This window comes from Fulmarus glacialis, unplaced genomic scaffold, assembly GCF_000690835.1.
Source record: "Fulmarus glacialis isolate BGI_N327 unplaced genomic scaffold, ASM69083v1 scaffold8226, whole genome shotgun sequence".
NCBI classification, from domain to species: Eukaryota; Metazoa; Chordata; class Aves; order Procellariiformes; family Procellariidae; genus Fulmarus; species Fulmarus glacialis.
The window spans coordinates 94,324-111,055 of NW_009217427.1; the positions used below are offsets into that span (position 1 = coordinate 94,324).

Genomic DNA, 16,732 nt, shown 5'->3' on the forward strand with positions numbered 1-16,732 from the left:
AAACTGAAGTAACAAAATATGCCAGCTAGTGTTTTTAAGAACCATTTGGACAGACACATGCACACAAAAGCACATGCAGATTTGATGTTTGTACAACACTTTATGTCTGAATCTCATTGTGGTTTGGGTGGGAAGGAAAATGAAAGCTGACCACGTTGAAAGATGCAAGGTGATGATCACTCTGAAGTGTGAAATGCAGTAAGCACCCAATTATCAGTGAGATGAAGGGGCAATGCCAGCTAAACAAATAAACACGACAGTATGAAGCCACTGCTTGCTGCTGCTGCTGCTTTGCCATTATGATGGCTGGGATTGCCAAAGCAAGTGTCCTTTTGCCCAGATGTGTTGCATGATACATGACACAAAGTAAAACCTATGAGACCATCCTGTCCGTCCTATGAGACCTAGGACATATGCCACATCTACTGAACTGTCCTCACTCACTGCCTTTGAACTATATGGACAGGTAGAAAGCATATGACTACAAATATGCCATAAACCCAAGATTCATTTTTTGCACACATTGATTGCCCAGATGTTATTGACAAGAAGATTGTATACTGGATGCACAACACAACAGCCTTTAAACAACCAGAATACAGTTGCAGCTGCCCTAGACTTCTCATATACTTTTGCAGCGTCCACTAACATGCTGCTGAATTCTTTATATTTCTTGATAATCTCCAAACAAGTTCCCTTAGAGTCAGGGGTTGTTTATAATGCAGCTTAAAACTTCAACTTATCTTGATACTTGGCCTGAAATATTTTGGTAAGGAGCAAGGTTGAATTAAATCCCATAACGGTATTTAATTTTTTGTTAGGATGTGAAGACCTTTGCTTATTTTAATTGAAGTGCTTTTTGTTTTGTTTTGTTTTCAGGCTCCCACTGAAATACAACGCTAACTTTTAAAACCTTAAAAACATTGTACCTAATTTTGGTCTTGTGAATTCTGTGATTTTAAAAAAAAGAGATAAAAAACATCCGAAGTATTAATTTCTAGAAAAGTGTTTCTTTGGATTATCACTTTTCTTTAACAGATCTGTATCAAAATATCACTCATCCTTGCGTAAGCAATTTTTTATCATCATAGATAATGAGAGAACCTTGGAGAAAAGATGGAAAGATTGAATGTAATATGCCTGCTTATGAATATCTATATTGGGAGTATTGGTTTCCTTTTTCTCAGTCTCATTTTCATACTGTTTTCCCCAATTAAAACTGAAGTGCAGGAGCTCTAAGGAAGAATTACACCAGTGACTTTCAGCCTGATTCACATCTCAGGCTATTTTTACAGGATTGTTTTCAGTGAAGTGACTCTCGACTTCCTGAAAAGAAAGGGAAGAATCAGGCCATTTGCTAATAAATACAACGTGGCGATGGGACACAGGCAGTGCCCCACTCTCCCAGTTTTAATATTTATGATAGAGGTTTTCGTCAGTAAATTCTTAATTTCCCAGGACTGAGGCTGCTATCAGGACACAGACCAACACTTGATGGTTTGGCTCCTTCCCCAACCTGAACTCAGCTCCCAGCCTTCCTCCATCCCTGACAAAAGCTGTGCGTTCAGAACCTGTCCTGATCCCATCAGACACTTCCTTTCGTCAGTGCTATTTGCTAAAACGTTTTCCACAGAAGGGCTAGACAGACACTAAGGGCATCTCTTCATTGATTTCAGTGGGGTTTGGATTTGGCCTTTAATGATTTTCTGAAGTCTGTTTCACCTGTTATGCAGAGTTGTGTCAAATTTGCCATTTTGTGATTTGGCAGGGGTGGTTGCAGCAGAGGTGTGGGGTGGAAATGGAGAAGCTTGTATGGTTTGGTTTGGGTTTTGAGCACATTCAGCCAAATGCCCATATCTGAATAAATATTTATTGTTCAATCTCCACCCTTGAAAGTTTTCAACAGCTGACTGGATAAAGCCCTGAACAACCTGGGCTGGCCTCAGAGCTGACCCTCCTTGAGAAGAAGGTTTATCCAGAGACCTCCTGAGATCTCTTGCAGCCTGAATTATCCTATGATCCTGTTCTGCAAATATTAAAATTTTTAAACCAACTTTGACTTGGAACTCAGAAAATGCAGTCTCCCCTGGGAAAGGGCTCATTCTGGAAGAAATGAAAAAGAATTTGAAAATCAAGAGTGTTTCAGGAACAAGAATCAATTTTCAAGTTGTTAAATTAAGGGAAATGGCTCCTATTATGAATATTTTTCCTTTTTTTTGGTCACAAATATGTTGCTAAACTGACATGGTGGCATTGATATTGAACTTCTCTGTTGCTGTCACTGTATACACCATAATGCCTATCCAGTATAGAGCAGAATGCCATCTACATGTTAAAATATAGATAAATAGATCTACTAAAGTTTTCCATCGTACATTTAGACAGAACCTATGTAATCTGGAAGCCTAGCAGAGTGCACAAGCCATTTTTTTGGTTTGATATTACAAATTTAAATGCCCTTAACAGCCACAAGTCAAGGCAGGCTCTCAGAGGACAGGATAAAAGCATGCTTTCCAAGGGGAGACTGTGGATACAAAGTATCTGTGCACAGATATAAAAGAAATGGTAATTTGATAAGCAAAATATATAACTGCATTAAAAAAAAAATCCTTTTTGCTTGGTTAACTGTCATTTATTTTGTAGATATGCACACTTCTGCACCCTTTTTTTCAAGGGCCTTCTTAAACTCTTACTGTGGAGAATGGGATCCTCCAATATACTGCATCTAGGTATGTGAGGAAAACAGAGTGTATTTTTTACTCTACCGTGAAGGCAAACTGAAACGTGGCTATCTGAAAAGGATGAAAATTGGATACCTAATACATTTCAAGTAGGACTTCTTTATTTTGCCACTACTTTCTGCTAGCTTAAGGGAGCTGCAGTCATAGCGGACTGTCTCTCTAAACATACACACATCCCAGACGGACCTAGAGAATTTGTAGCTAAATGAAGCAAACAGAACTGGGGATTTTTGAATATGAAAGTGGTTCTCATCAGAGCTTTCCCTAGAGCACTTTGCCACAGGGAGTGAATGATATTATAAAAGTGTTGCGCCAGGTCCCAGCCTGGTATTGATTCCATTTGAGTATGAACCCATCAGCAAACCTGTCTCTGGCCTAGACCACGCTGTTGGCCAACTTCTTGCTAGGCCGTGAGAGTGTGTGTGTGTACAAACACACACATGCATGCACATAAACAACCCTATATTATATTTTTTTAAAATTATACATATGTATAATATACCTATAAAACTGCCATTTTCCTATAAGACAGCAGTAATGCCTGTGATGGTGAACACAAAATGTTTGGGTGTTAAAAGGAAGCCAAATGACACCTTTTCAAATAACAAATATTTTTCTTTCCTTGCTCTTTTCTGTTTGTGTTTGTTGTTTTTTTTTTTCCATTGCTGCTGTGGGAAACTAGGATGGAAGAGGTCCTTACTAGGCAAAATGACAGCTGTGAATTGACCTCTTTCTTTGGCAAGGCGGGTGGGGCTATGGGAAATGTGCAATAGTAATGAAAGAAGTTGTAGGAAAGCACTGTTTGGTGATGCAAATGGCAGTGACATTAAATCATAGGTTAAAGAGGTGTTGAGGCAAACTAAGCTGAATTCTGCCTTGCCAGCAGCCGGTGATTAGGACTTTGCATGCACAGAAGCACAGCAGGCTGAAGGGAACAGAGGGCCATTGCTTTCGCTGCTCCCTTCTCCTGCACGTGGCCTTTTTTGCATGTTGCATTTCTGGGTGCCCTGAGGCTTGTTTACAGCGGTGGTTCTTCCTTGGCAGATGTGACTGAGGCCGAACCTGGCTTACCAAGTCTTTGGCTCTTGGGCCAGAACCGCCTCCCTTTGAATCTCCTTCTCCTTCTGGGGCAACTGCAGTGCCTTCCAGTCCAGTTGTCACAGGGCAGACTTGGACTGCCATCCTGCAGCCATGGCTCTGTCCCAAGAGCTCAAATTTCCTCGTGCAAAATGCTGGATTTGTTTTAGAGAGTGCAGTTTAATTGAAATGGCCTACATGCGTGGATTTTTATCAACTCCTCCTTGGGTGTTCAGTGCCTTCCTAAGTCACCTGTCCAAGAAAATGAGTGTCACCAGCACGTTCCATCGATGCAACTGTATTTGCAAACAAGTAATTATTTGTTAATTAATAAACAAAATAAATGGGACTTGTTTTACAATACTGGAAAGACTTCTAGCCAGCTTTTTCACTGTAATTATGTCTCATCGTAATTTTATCTCCAGTTATGCTGGCAGAAAAAGTCAACAACATGGAAGTGTGTGTTTGTGTGTGCGTGTGTGTGGTACACAATTAAAAGATCCCCCTTCCTCCCGCTCCTAAAGAGAGGGAGCAGGAGGCCGGGCAGAAACGCCTTTAGCCCAGGACTCCTGCAATCATTCCCACCCCTCCCTGCTGTGCGAGGGCAGTGGTCTGGCCAGAGGACCCTGGGGATGTGGTGCCAGCACCCAGCCCAGCAGCACTGGAAGAGGATCACCTTCTTGTCACCACCCAGAGGACACCAGGGCTTCCTCATTCTCTGTGCCCCATCCACCTGGGGGAAGTTACCAGCTGTGTAACTTGATGTAACTTGTCTTTTTCCTTACTAACCAGTCCTGCAGACTGTATGCAGTTTCCAAAGTCTTGTCAGTGATGGTTTTACATTTCTCCTCAGTTCCTCTTATTGTCTGTTGCATTATGAAACACAGCAGAGACTCTTCGCAAAGTGATTTTGGCTCAGTCCTTATCCAGACTGGCAATTTTATTTAGATCTGCTCTGCTTTGATCCCTGACTAGCCAAGCAGTCCTTGCTGACAGTGAAAGTATTACTGTGGTTTGAATATAACAGAGTATAAACAGAAAAGTTGGCTAGTTATGTTTTTACCAGAAATACATTGACAGATTTGCGTATCTGTTTTGGGGGGATATACTCTGTTTCCTTTCTGAGTAAATAAAGAACTCTAAGTTTGATCCTCTGTCTTATTCAAAAGCAGCATCAGAAGCTGGTGATATTGTACATGATGGGTTACATGGGCTCTAGTGAATACATACAAATGTGTAATTTGGAGCAACTGGCGTACATCAGTCATTTTTATTAAGGAAACTCTGCTTCTGAGCCTTATAGGAGATAGAAAGAACATGGAACACTTGAGTAAATTGAACTTCAATGTGCTTTTTTTTGTGAAATGCTCATTATAACAACAGAGGTCAATGATTAATTTATTTTGTCTTTAGGATGATTATTCTGGTCTTATGATGATCTTACTTCACCACTGTCCCCCGATATTAAAGATAATATTGTAATTATGGGGTTTAAATGGGTAGGGAATGGCTGAAAATGACCTGTGGTCTTCCCTTGCTTCTTTTTCATATTCTTAAAGTTTTCATGATGTTGATTTTTTACATTAGATAGTTAGGTCTTTGGTACTCTATGGTCAATTAGAGACTTGTTTCTAATATGCTATTGAACATACTTAAAAAGCAGCATTTCAATAGTGCAGAAGAGAAATCATTTATGTCCCAATTGCCTAAAGCTCTGTGTTTTTATTAAAGCAGATTTAACTCAAGCCTTTGGGGAAGCAGCTTGCTAAAAGATAAGCACTTTCCCATGTCAAAGTCTGTATCGAATAAATCGAGACCTGGGGTACTTTGAAAGAAGGAGAGGGGGAAGACTGTGAGAAGCAGGGACAATCTTTGAAATCCTTCTAGCAATGGAAAGAAGTTGAACTCCAGCAAAAAGTAAGCAATGTTCAAAGCTGGAGATACGCTTTGAAAAGCCAGGGCTTGTCAAAGTCAAGCTGCCTTTCAGGCTAACTCTTCCCTATGCTGGCTTGGACTCCCTTGTCCTGGAGCTCCCCGGTGTGTTCACGCTCCTGCCCGCTGGCATTCAGTGTCAGAGCCTCATCTTCTCACAGCTGCCCCTCCAGTTGTTTAAAACTGGAATGGCAGCATTCAGAGCACACAAAAAAGGGCCCTTCTGCTTTTTTGCTATGCCAAAAATGCCAGTGTTGTCACCAACAACATGAAGCATTGCAGGTGAGCTAAGGTAGCCTTCTTCAGGATCTTCCTTACATTCACAGACCACAGATGGCAGACAGACTCTGAGATAAACAGCGATCCTTCTTTTTATTCCCAGCGCTGATAAGCTGCAGAGGATGTGAACTGGATCTGGCCCAAGAGAGACCCTTTCTTCGATTGCACTGAGATTGCTGAAAGTCAGTTGGCAGAATCAGTTTCTGCTGGTGAGCGCTGCTTGCCTGGATCAGGTCGTCGCGAGACTGTGTCCCTTCCCAAGGAATGTGGACCGAAATATTTCAGAATTATTCCATGCCAAAACTGGCTGTGGCTTTGTGAACTTTCCAACAGGAAAAGTCAGAAAGAAATGAAAGGAGAATGTCATATTGCATTATAATGTAAGACAATGTTATTGTTGACAATACATCCATACATGGATGTATGCCTATATAGAGATGTATCTAGGCATGTCTACATGTCTATATATAATTATAGATAGAGTATTCTACTGATAGAGTAGAATAGTACTCTATAGATAGAGTATGTTGTACTGAAGTGTCCGGACGTGATCTAAACATGCCCTTGAACTGTCCTTTGCATCTCCCACCTGTTAGTCCGCGTGTCCTGTTACTTGCAGGGTCTGCCCCAAGGGAGCTCCATTTTCCCCTGGGCTCCCCATGTACTCTGGCATGTTCCACTACCCCAGGGAGGCAAGTGTTTGCCTCTTTCCATATTCTTGCCAGGACTAGGGGCTGTACCTGTTTTGCCCCCATACCTCCATTTCTCCTGCTGGAGGAGCGACTGGTCGCCTTCACGCAGACTCCTCTTGCTGAAGGTGGTACGGTTGGTGAGTCCTGAATAGTCCCCCAGGCTGGGTCAGATGGGACTGTAAAGGCAGATGGAGAAGCCCTTTTGCTTAATACCCCCCCTTCATGAAACCACTGCATTATCAACCCGAGTCAACAAACGCTTCTCCTGGCAACGGGATCAGCCCAACAATCCAACCCAGCAGCATAACTGGCCCTAGCACTGATCCTACTAACAGTAAACTTCTTACCTTAGCAACCAGATGAGCCCTAACATAAACCAAGCAGGATCAAATACCAGCTGGAGTACTGGCCCAAAAACCTACTGACACAGCCAAGTCACTTGACTGCACCTTAGCAGGAATTTTCACTGCTGGTAAAAAAAGCACATTTGGGGTGGTTTTTTTCAACTGCTGTCTTCTGAGCTGGGAAATTTGCTGAAAAATTATTGAGAAGTCCTCATTTGCTTACATGTATGTATAAGTAAACAGTCCTAGACCTTTTCTTTTGGATTGAAACAACTTTTTAAAGAAATCATTCATTAAAAAACACGTATTAAGAAGTTGAAACTAAAGCAAAAGTTTTCAAATATCTCAAAATGTTTCCAATAGTCCAAGTTGGTTTATGACTTTGTGGTTTGTTGGGCTGAACATTGTTTTGGCTTTTTTTTTTTCAGTGTTTGTTTTTTGTTGGGGTGGTTTTTTTGTCCAATTTGGAATGAGGAGGAGATATCACCATCACCAAAATGGCTATGTGAGGGGAAAACAGTTTCTGGTCCAGTCACAGAAACGCTGTGACTGATGAGCCTCTGCCACTGATGAGCCTCTGCGGAGCTCCCTCTTGTGCTGGGCTGTCCGTATCTCCGGATGCGGCTGCCGTGCGACCAGCTCCGTGCTGCCGGACTTGTTATTAGCACTGAGGGGGGACTATTCCCGCTGCTAACTAACTGTGTTTTCAAGTGGTAGAGGAACCTGCTTGTAGTTTTATATCCTTCTGGGCATCCAAGACATGTTTAATGGTGTGCAGTGTCTGCATCCCTGGAGTATACTAGGAGAGGTTCCCTGATCGTGCTCAGTAGGACACTAACCACGTGGTTTACACTTGTCAATTTTTACGCTTCTCATCTGAAAAACCCAAACAACAGCCTGGTCCTTGAAACGCTTCCAGCCACATTCACGCTGTGAGAGTGGCACTAATGTAAGAGCAATGGTATATTCATACTGCACTTGAAGCACTCCTTCAGGGGGCACAGCTTTTTCAGTAAAACTGAGCTTTGTACCATGGCAGTAAGACCACCTTGTAAATAAATCTGACCCAAGTGGTAAAACAAAGGTTTTATACGTGTGACTGCATCTGTACTATGGGTTTTTGCTGGAACAGCATAGTCAGCCTGGTCATATACACCTGATAGTGCTGAGCAGGAGGAAGCCTGTGATGCTCAGGGACCAGAGATAAAACCACACAGATCCCAATGCATGCTTTTTATTCTGGCTAACACTAAATCCAGCCCAAATCAAACTAAATCCCCACTCACTCCTAATTCCCCCAAATTAACGCTCACATTGCTGTGTCTATGCTGTTAACCAACTCAGCACACAGTAGACGTCATCTCCTGTACCACGCTGGGCTGTTTGAAGGCTTTTCTGCCCTTCGCTGCCTATTGCTGTCTCTGCCGGCAGAAGGACTTCACAGGGGCTTCTGGTCCACCTGTAGCGAGCCCAAAATGCTCCCTCCTGCTGACAGAAATGCAAGGAGCTGAGCTTTGGAAGAGAAAGGGTCTCAGGCAGAGGGCAGGGGCAGAGGGTGAAGGAAGAACAATGTGCTTAACAGATGTCATCATTTACAAAAGAAACATCTGGCCAGTGCAACTCCCTTCTGCAGCAGGTGCCAAGGCTTGCTCTCCTAGGGGCCTTGTTAAACTGTGGCCCAGATATATCCACCCTGACACGCAGGAGCTATTTCAGCTGGGCACATGAAATCATGAGACTATGAAATCAAGGCCAAATCACCTGCCCATGCAGTGGCAGTAGGAACAAGGTGTCTCCAGTACCTTGGCTCCTCCTTTCCTGGCTCATTAATGTAATTCTAAAATCTAATTAATAACAATGACTTTCATTTATTCACAGTGTGTGCCAAACAGTGTATTGCAGAACAGAAGAGTGCCAGTGCCACTAAAGTAATTTTAATATGTATCATCTGATTCATTGAGCTGGTGCAAAGGCATAGCTCTTAACTCGCTGGATTATTGTTCAAAAAGTTTGATTGGATCTGAACTGGATAGAAATTGGAAGGTTTCCAGAGTTTCCCAATAAACAAGAGGCTTCCCAGCTTCAGCAGCTCTCTAGACACTTGACATTTGTACAGAGCAGACGACCTAGGACATTTTAACAAAAAAAATTGAATCCAACCAACGCTACCTCAAAAGAAAATTTCAGCCCAGATCTAGTGATCCCTTTGCATGGGGCAAAGAGTATCGCCCATATCTTCCGCTGTACTGCTCCTCATCTCTGGTGACGGTGTGATGCAGCCAAGGCAGCATGGCACGAAGCAGCAGGGTGACACAGAGGCAGTGAGGGGTCCCAGATGCCTTGTGAGCCCTCACTGAGGGGACAGCAAGCCTCCCAAGCTATGGAGGCTGGTTCAGTTACTAAAGGGGACCCCTTAGCAAGAAGCACCTCCCTTTGGTATGTCTGCACTGAAAAAAACAGTTACATAGGGCTCAGAATGGCTGGGTATGGTGCAAAGGGATCACTTGTAAGAAAGCACTTCCTCCTTCCTTCCCTTCCAGCTTGGACCCAGGTTGTGAGCTCCGTCCCACAGCCTCATAGTGGGGGTAGGTGAGTGTGTGGCGAGTCCTGGGCTTTGCTGACAGAGAAACAGCTCTGTGGGGTGCATGAAGCTGACTCACGTAAATGCGGGTCCTGAGCCCTATGGAGGGAAACCCCATCAGAAAGAGGTGAAGCTGGGGTTTGCTAACACATGCACACACACATACACACACACGAATGCCTGGCTGCTTGTTATCTGTGTTATCTGCCTGAACAAAAAGCTGCAACATCGATCTGGATTACTCCGGGTTCAGCCTCATGGGAGAAGTATTCAGGTATTTGGCTTTCTGGGTGGGATTTTGAAACTTTCCTTTCTGACCCCCATTGGACTGTGACTGTGAAATCCTCCTTGGAGAGCCTTTGATTCGGTCCCAGTTAGGTTTAGCTCTAAACCCGAGTAATGGTTCAGAGGAGAAATAGGATCAGCTCTTTTCTCCTGTACACCTTCCTTTCCTGCCAGCAGCCAATTTCTTGTGTGCTGCTACAGAAATATTTCTAATAAAACCGAACAACTCCCAGGGATGCTCCTATCCCTTGCTGTGCCAAGGACTGGTGATCACATCAACATCTTGGTTCTCAAGCATCTGCCAAAACCTGATGGCTTCAGCCAGCACGACGGAGCAAGGGTGAGCCAGCTGCAATATAACAGGCAGAGTTTAGGTTCCTGGGGAGTCTTCTTTGCAGAGATGGGCTTCTTCATTTAATGGGCCTTGGATCTTATTTAACACATCGGCTCATGTACAGTGCGGGTGTAAAGAAGCTGTGTGCATATAATAAAAAACCTCAGCCTATTCAATACCTAGGGGAGTCCTAATAAATTTGCCACTATAGCAAGTATTAGTCTCTAGGGCCAATACTGAATGCTGGAGTTTAATAAACAAAAATTCTGAAGCAGGAAAACCAAAAGGTAAACCAGTTCAGCTGTCAAAGCAAACACAATTTAATTAGAAATTAAAAGTTTTCTCCCGACCTTGACCAGTCCCAAAGACCAGTGTCTCAGACTGGTTGTGCCTGCGCTGCCTTCTGATAGCTGCTCTCGGGGTGCACTTTCTGACCATACTATCAGAGGTCTCCCAACCTGGGCTGAAGGACACTGCTCAGAGTACATGGGAACTTGTATACCAGAATAGACCTCGGCAGCTAATGAGCTGTATTTGTCCAGGCCATCTGTGGGGTAGAAGATGGGTAAATTGTGAAAGATTATATACTTCCAGGTGTCCACCTGTATACAGCTTTAATGTCACAGTACTCTGGCTTGTGCTGGGGCTTAGAAAGCGGGGCAGTAACAACCACCCTGCCATGAGACCAGCCCAGAGAAGTGGGTATTTCCTCTGTACAAACAGAGCTGTCGCAGTCTCAGGTGCTCCAGGAGACACCGTAGGGCGATTTAGCTTAAACTGTTAAATGTCCAAGACCAGAAACTGTCACCTTTTATGAGAAAATATAGATGCAAGGTAACTTCCAGGCCCATCAGAACAGAGTTGGGGGTGGGCATTAGATCTGGAAGTGTTTCAGCCTGCAGAAAAGGGCTGCCTTTTGTTGCTCTGCACGTGAGAACTCTTCTTGGCTAAAACGACACAGGTAGTCGTGGGGTTTTTTTCTCTCTTTCATGTCATGGATGTTACAGCAGTATTGTAAAAGCACTGACTACAGAAGAAGCCATCAAGGTTAAATACTGGAAGAGTTATGCAGGCCAATGCTTTAAATCCTGGTGAGTTTTAACTATTACGAGTTTACCACTGGAGACTTGTCACAGCTCCAAAAAATGATGCTCAGACTTCTGAGACAGCAAACCAGCACCTACTTGTCTTGTGGCAGAAAGCTTAGGGCAGGCAATAAGGATGTTGTGGTTGGATTATTAAAATATTGTTGACACACTCTCAAATAAGGCTGGATTTGCTATATGCCATAGAAATTATCATTTTCATGGGCCAGATCTATGTAAAGGCTTCTTTGGTTGTTATCAGGAAAAGATCGTATTTTGTGGTAATATGGTCACCTGAAGTCAATATTTTACTACAGTGCAAAGGAAGTTTTTAACTGGAAGGAATAAAGCATTGTTTATTGTACTCTACTGCTCTTTTATTTATGGCAGGGGTGTCAAACTCTTCAGTGGAGAGGTCTGAATTATGTACTCGCAGCTCGGGTATCAATTCAGGGCTTCTCACTTCCCCCGCTTCACACACTGCTTCCACCGCACGAACAGCCAGGCGCAACAGGATCTTTATCGAGTAACAGCTCTTTTAGAGGGAGAATGTGCCACAGCAGCACACCACAAGCATTTCATCTCCATCCCCTGCTCCCTCGTGGTCCGCCCGGCAGCAAACGACTTCCTCCCGCACTGCGCTGGCTTCTTTCTGCTGCAGGGAAGCAGAAAGCTGAAGTGCGCGGCAGAAGTGCAAACTTCCCAGAGACACAGCCCTGCCAACAGGCTTTTCTCCCCGGCCCTGACACGGGATGGGGGAGTAGTCTGGGAGGTGCAGAGAAGGCCAGCCCAAACTTGCCAAGGGCAGAAACCTGGGGGGAGGGCACCGACTGCAAGAGGGAAGAGTTTAATGGTATACCCAGATCTTTTTCTGCATGCACATGGCCTTCAGCATCATTGTAAATAATACTCTTAATAAAGAGCCAATTAGCCTAACAATCTCATTACTATCCAGCATGCAGTGTAGGAAGGACTAGCCTACGGCGGAACTGAGCAAAGGTGCATTCTCTGTTTCACATTTCCCGCTACAATGTATATAGGCATAAGGAGGCCTAAACAGATGTAGAAGAGATAAAAAGCATGGAGGGTTGACGGGATGGCATGCAACCTTATACAGAAGGTCCCACGGCCTGGCGTTTTGTATCACCGCCCATTAACAAAACCCAGACCAACGCGCTGCGATAAGCCCACAGACAAGCCCTGAGCACCGCTCCCCGTAGCCTCTGCCGTAGCCCCCCTGGTGCTGGGCTCAGCTGGGGCAGGGCTCTGCGCGGGGCGGGGGGACTGTGGCATGGGGACGGCGCAAGCTGAGAGTCAGCACCAGAGCTGGAGGCAGGACCACAGGTTTTCTGCAGAGCGGTGAGTGAGGATGTTGGGAGATGGCCCGTGCAGGGAAGGTGGGGGATGAGGGGAAATCTGGGCGTTGTGGCTGGATGTGATTTCTTGAGAAAAGAGCCCAGGACTGGAGACGCTTTATCAAAATTGTGCAAGCAACATTTGCACAGAGGCTGTTCGTGCTACGCCTGGCTCGTGCTAGTATGGAAATTCACAGAGAATTACTGCATGGCATCTAGTGACAATGCAGTAAGCCCTTAAACAAAACGTCTTTGTCTTACATCCGTCCCTCAAACCTTGGGCTTCCATTTTTCCTTCACAGAACTGAAAAAATATCATCCAGGCTGATTTTGGAATAGCTCGCATGTAAATCATCCCCTTGGGCCTGGGCCTCTCACACTGGGGTTCAGCCTGAGTGACTTTTTATAGCTGAGTTATAAACTTTTAAATGCCAGACTTAATCAGAGCTACTGAGATGGTCGTTACAGCAGTGGTTTAAGTGGCATAGCCCTGATATATGATAGCACAGAAAGAAGGTGGGTGGCTCATCCGCAGTGGGGAGTCTATCTGGAAGGGAGCAGGGTCTGGTGGCTAGAAGTGGGCACGACTGAGACACAGATCTCTTGAGTTTTGCTCTTGCCCTTGTGCTAGTGCTCGGTGACCTCGAGCAAGTTCCCTTGGGCTGCACTGCCCTGAGCAGACAAGTCTCAGACCAAAACTTGAGAGGAAAATGTGGTTCACCATGCCCTGGTTTCCCCGACATGCTAACGAGAATGCAAATATGTATCTGCCTCCGCTAAGGAAGTCGCAAGAATTGTTGGTGAATTGGCCTGGGGTTTATCAGGGCGTTGCGCAGACTCAAAACATACAAATCCAAATGCTTCATTTGTGGCTGACTTAGAGCAACCACCCACAAAATTGTATTGAATAATTATAATCACAGACACATCAGACACCAAAGAATCTAAAAGACTTTGGGCTTAAGCTTCTGGGGGACTAATGTCACTTTGCTCCTAACAGGAGGATCTGCAAAACTTTGACACCTTCCCCCCCCGCCTCCCCCCAAATTTTGCAAGTTGTGAGACACCCAGCAGGTTCCAGCTGTGAACCTGAGAGCCTCCCTGACTCTGTAACATCTTTGTGGTCTAAGCAGAACTGGACAGTCATCAATGTGAGAGCAGATACTTGGACAGAGAAATTGATCTGAATGAAAACAGTACAGGAACTTTTCAGGGTCTTCTTTCTAAATTTATTCAAGTATTAAACAAACAGAAACTACAGCATGCATCAGATACTTTTCTTTATTGTACAACAAAACTATGGACTTGTTTGTAATTGCAGCATTTCCAGCAACATCAGGCAGACTTGTCGATGTTATCCAGTTTTGCACAGTCACTAGAGTGTCGCATCATGAATTATTAAATCAGTGCTTCGTGGTAATACATAATTTCTTATCAATTATTCATGCTAATGTGCGTGTAGTTTACTTAATTGTGTTATTGACGATCAAAAGTAATTTCCTGAAAATCCTCAAGGACAGAAAATTTAATCAGCGTAACTACTTTTCAGATGCAATGCTGTTAAGTATTCTTAATTTGCTCAACAATTCACTTATTTATGTACCTTTCTGGAGGAAATACGAGTTTAATCAAACAATTAGATTGAAGAGTTAGTGTACAGAAGGGCTGAAGTTCAACTGAATGCAAGGTAATTATGTTGAAATGAAGTTGGGCCTGCCTCTTTGGAGTGGAATCTTTTTTTTAGTCTTTTTTTTTTGGCGGGTAGGGGGGGCGTAAAAAAATTATGATTGGGAAGATCACTAAGAAAACAGCGATTCTCTTTGCTGCAACTGCTCCCCACTACAAAGCATACAGAGATCTACTTTATTTTGATGGAAGAAAAAGGTTGTTGCTGTTGTTTAAACTAAGCCATAATTTGCAGCCAGGGAAGCCACCTCCACCTACAGTTCAGCAGAGCAGCTCCTGAAGCTGGAACAAAAGATGGATCACAGACTACTGCATGTTCCGCCCCGCAGTTAGGACAGTTCAGGATTGCCAAAAGAAACACATGGTGTGGCAAAAGTAAAGCAAAATGGCTCCATTTGATGAATGTGGGCCCTGTCGGACTTTTCTTTGTACTTGGATCCAAGGACAGACCCAGCACTGCCCTCCCCGATGGCTTGTGTCCAGAAGACACAAACCCCACCCTGGGGGAATGCCCAGCACCCCTCACTCCTGGAGCAATGAAGGTGCTTGGTGCTGCCAAGCCACCCCCTGAAGACCAAGGCTTCCACCTTTTGAATGGGCGCCGACACCAAGCCCTGCCTCAGGGAAAGGAAGGTGTGCACCAGGGGGTACGGGAGGGTCCTGAGAGCCCCAGAGAAGTCCCAGGTTCTGTGAAATTTGTGGGCTGAGATCACTTGGGTAGGGGAGAGAAATTTTTACTGCCAGCCTTACTTAGGACTGCCTTTCCAAGCACATCCTCAAGCTCAGATCCTGTGAGAAGCCAAACACAACGCAGTGTAAAAGTGTGTGCTCAACGCATTGCAGGAGGTCCTCAGCACAACGCACAGGATCAGAGCTGACAGGTATCCATCCACTCAGAGCTGACAGGAGTCTTTCCACTAGCCTCCACTCTACTTGGTCAAATCTCAGAGCAGTGGTTTCACCCTGTTCTCCAGGGACATCTGTGGACAAGCCTTAGGAGTCTGCAAAAGGCACCTGAGAAAAGCAGGTCCATGTCACTAACTTTAAAGCATCTGCTTTTCCCATGGAAAAAATGTGGGGCACCCCAGATTGAGATGCCTGCCCTAGAGCATCAGATCTTAGTCTGCTTTGTTTTGGGGAGTTTCGGGTCAGAGATAAGACTGTACTTCCTGAGGCATCAATTTCTCCTTTGCACTGTGCCCACTCTGTAATAATTAAGACATTTTCACCTCTAGATTCATTACAACAAGCCTTCAGTGAACGGAATAGTCTGATTTTGGATGGCATAAAGGAATATCCTTCCAAGCTTTATTTCCTCTTTATTAAAAACAAAACATGCAAGGACATATTTGCAGTGTTGTAATACAGGATTATTTTGTTTTCCAGTCTTTCTTTCCAAGAGAATGATGCTAAAGTACCCCCAGCTTTGTGCAGATCTAGACACAACTGCACTCTCCATTAAATACCAGCATTACTGTTTGAAGCTACGAACGCTGCTCTGGAGCCATGTGTGTTTTATGTCTAACCCAGGGAATGGCAAGAGTAACAGACTAATGTTCACATAGAGACTAGTGCAAGGATTTTATTCACAGGTAAACTGATCTCAGCAATTTCCCAGTAATCTACTCCATGGAAAGTTTCACTTCTGGGGAAAAGAAGGGAGAAGGAATAAATTAGGAAGAGTTTCGTTCTCTTTTCTGCTTCTCTTACACCTGGCTTGCCTGGGATAGGTTTGGTTGAAGTCAAATGCCATCAGAAAACAGAAGGCCAGACTGGTATGTACCTGCATATTCCTTCACCTCTGCTGTGTGCGGTGGGGTAAATGATGCCTGGATGCCTCTCCTGCCCCAGACCTCGAGTCTGGAAGCGCTGCCCTTCTGCCAGCCCTCCATCTCATGCGGGATAGGGAGCTGAGATCTGCGGGAGCAAGCCAGGATCCTGGGCGTTTTGGTGTCCCTGGGAAGTGGGGGCGGGGGCGCTAAAAATAGTTTCACGAACGTTTCCAATCACAGATAGTGCCGATAAATCAGGGGAACGAACCTACAGCGGCGCAAGAAAAGCAAGGGTGCGTGAAAGGCAGCCAAAGAGGCCACTCAGATTTGCCGGGTCCCTGGCGGCCCCGTGACGTCCTGCTGGGGCACGGCCACACTGCAGTTCACCCCGCGGCAGAGCCCCGGCAGCGGGTCCCTGCCCTGAGCCGAGGGGCCGGCACCAGTCCGGCCTCATACGCTCTTCTCTCCTTCCATGTGCTCCTCGGCCGGAGAGGGCTGCTTGTCCTGGCTGCCCTCGGGGCTGGGTTTGGCAGGAGGGGGGGGGGGGGCTGTTGCGGGGGGGGGGGGGG

The 16,732-nt window shown here is 44.9% G+C and overlaps 1 protein-coding gene across 1 annotated transcript in view; it reads right to left on the minus strand.

Moving 5' to 3' along the window:
* Positions 1-16,613: 16,613 nt before the first annotated feature.
* The window catches only part of DRGX (dorsal root ganglia homeobox), a gene marked incomplete at its 5' end in the record, with an annotated part of 13,627 nt that continues 13,508 nt past the window's right edge, over positions 16,614-16,732 (minus strand). Inside the window, one exon of the mRNA XM_009579662.1 lies at positions 16,614-16,716. Coding sequence (XP_009577957.1) covers positions 16,614-16,716 — 103 coding nt within the window. The remainder of the gene's footprint in view (positions 16,717-16,732) is intronic.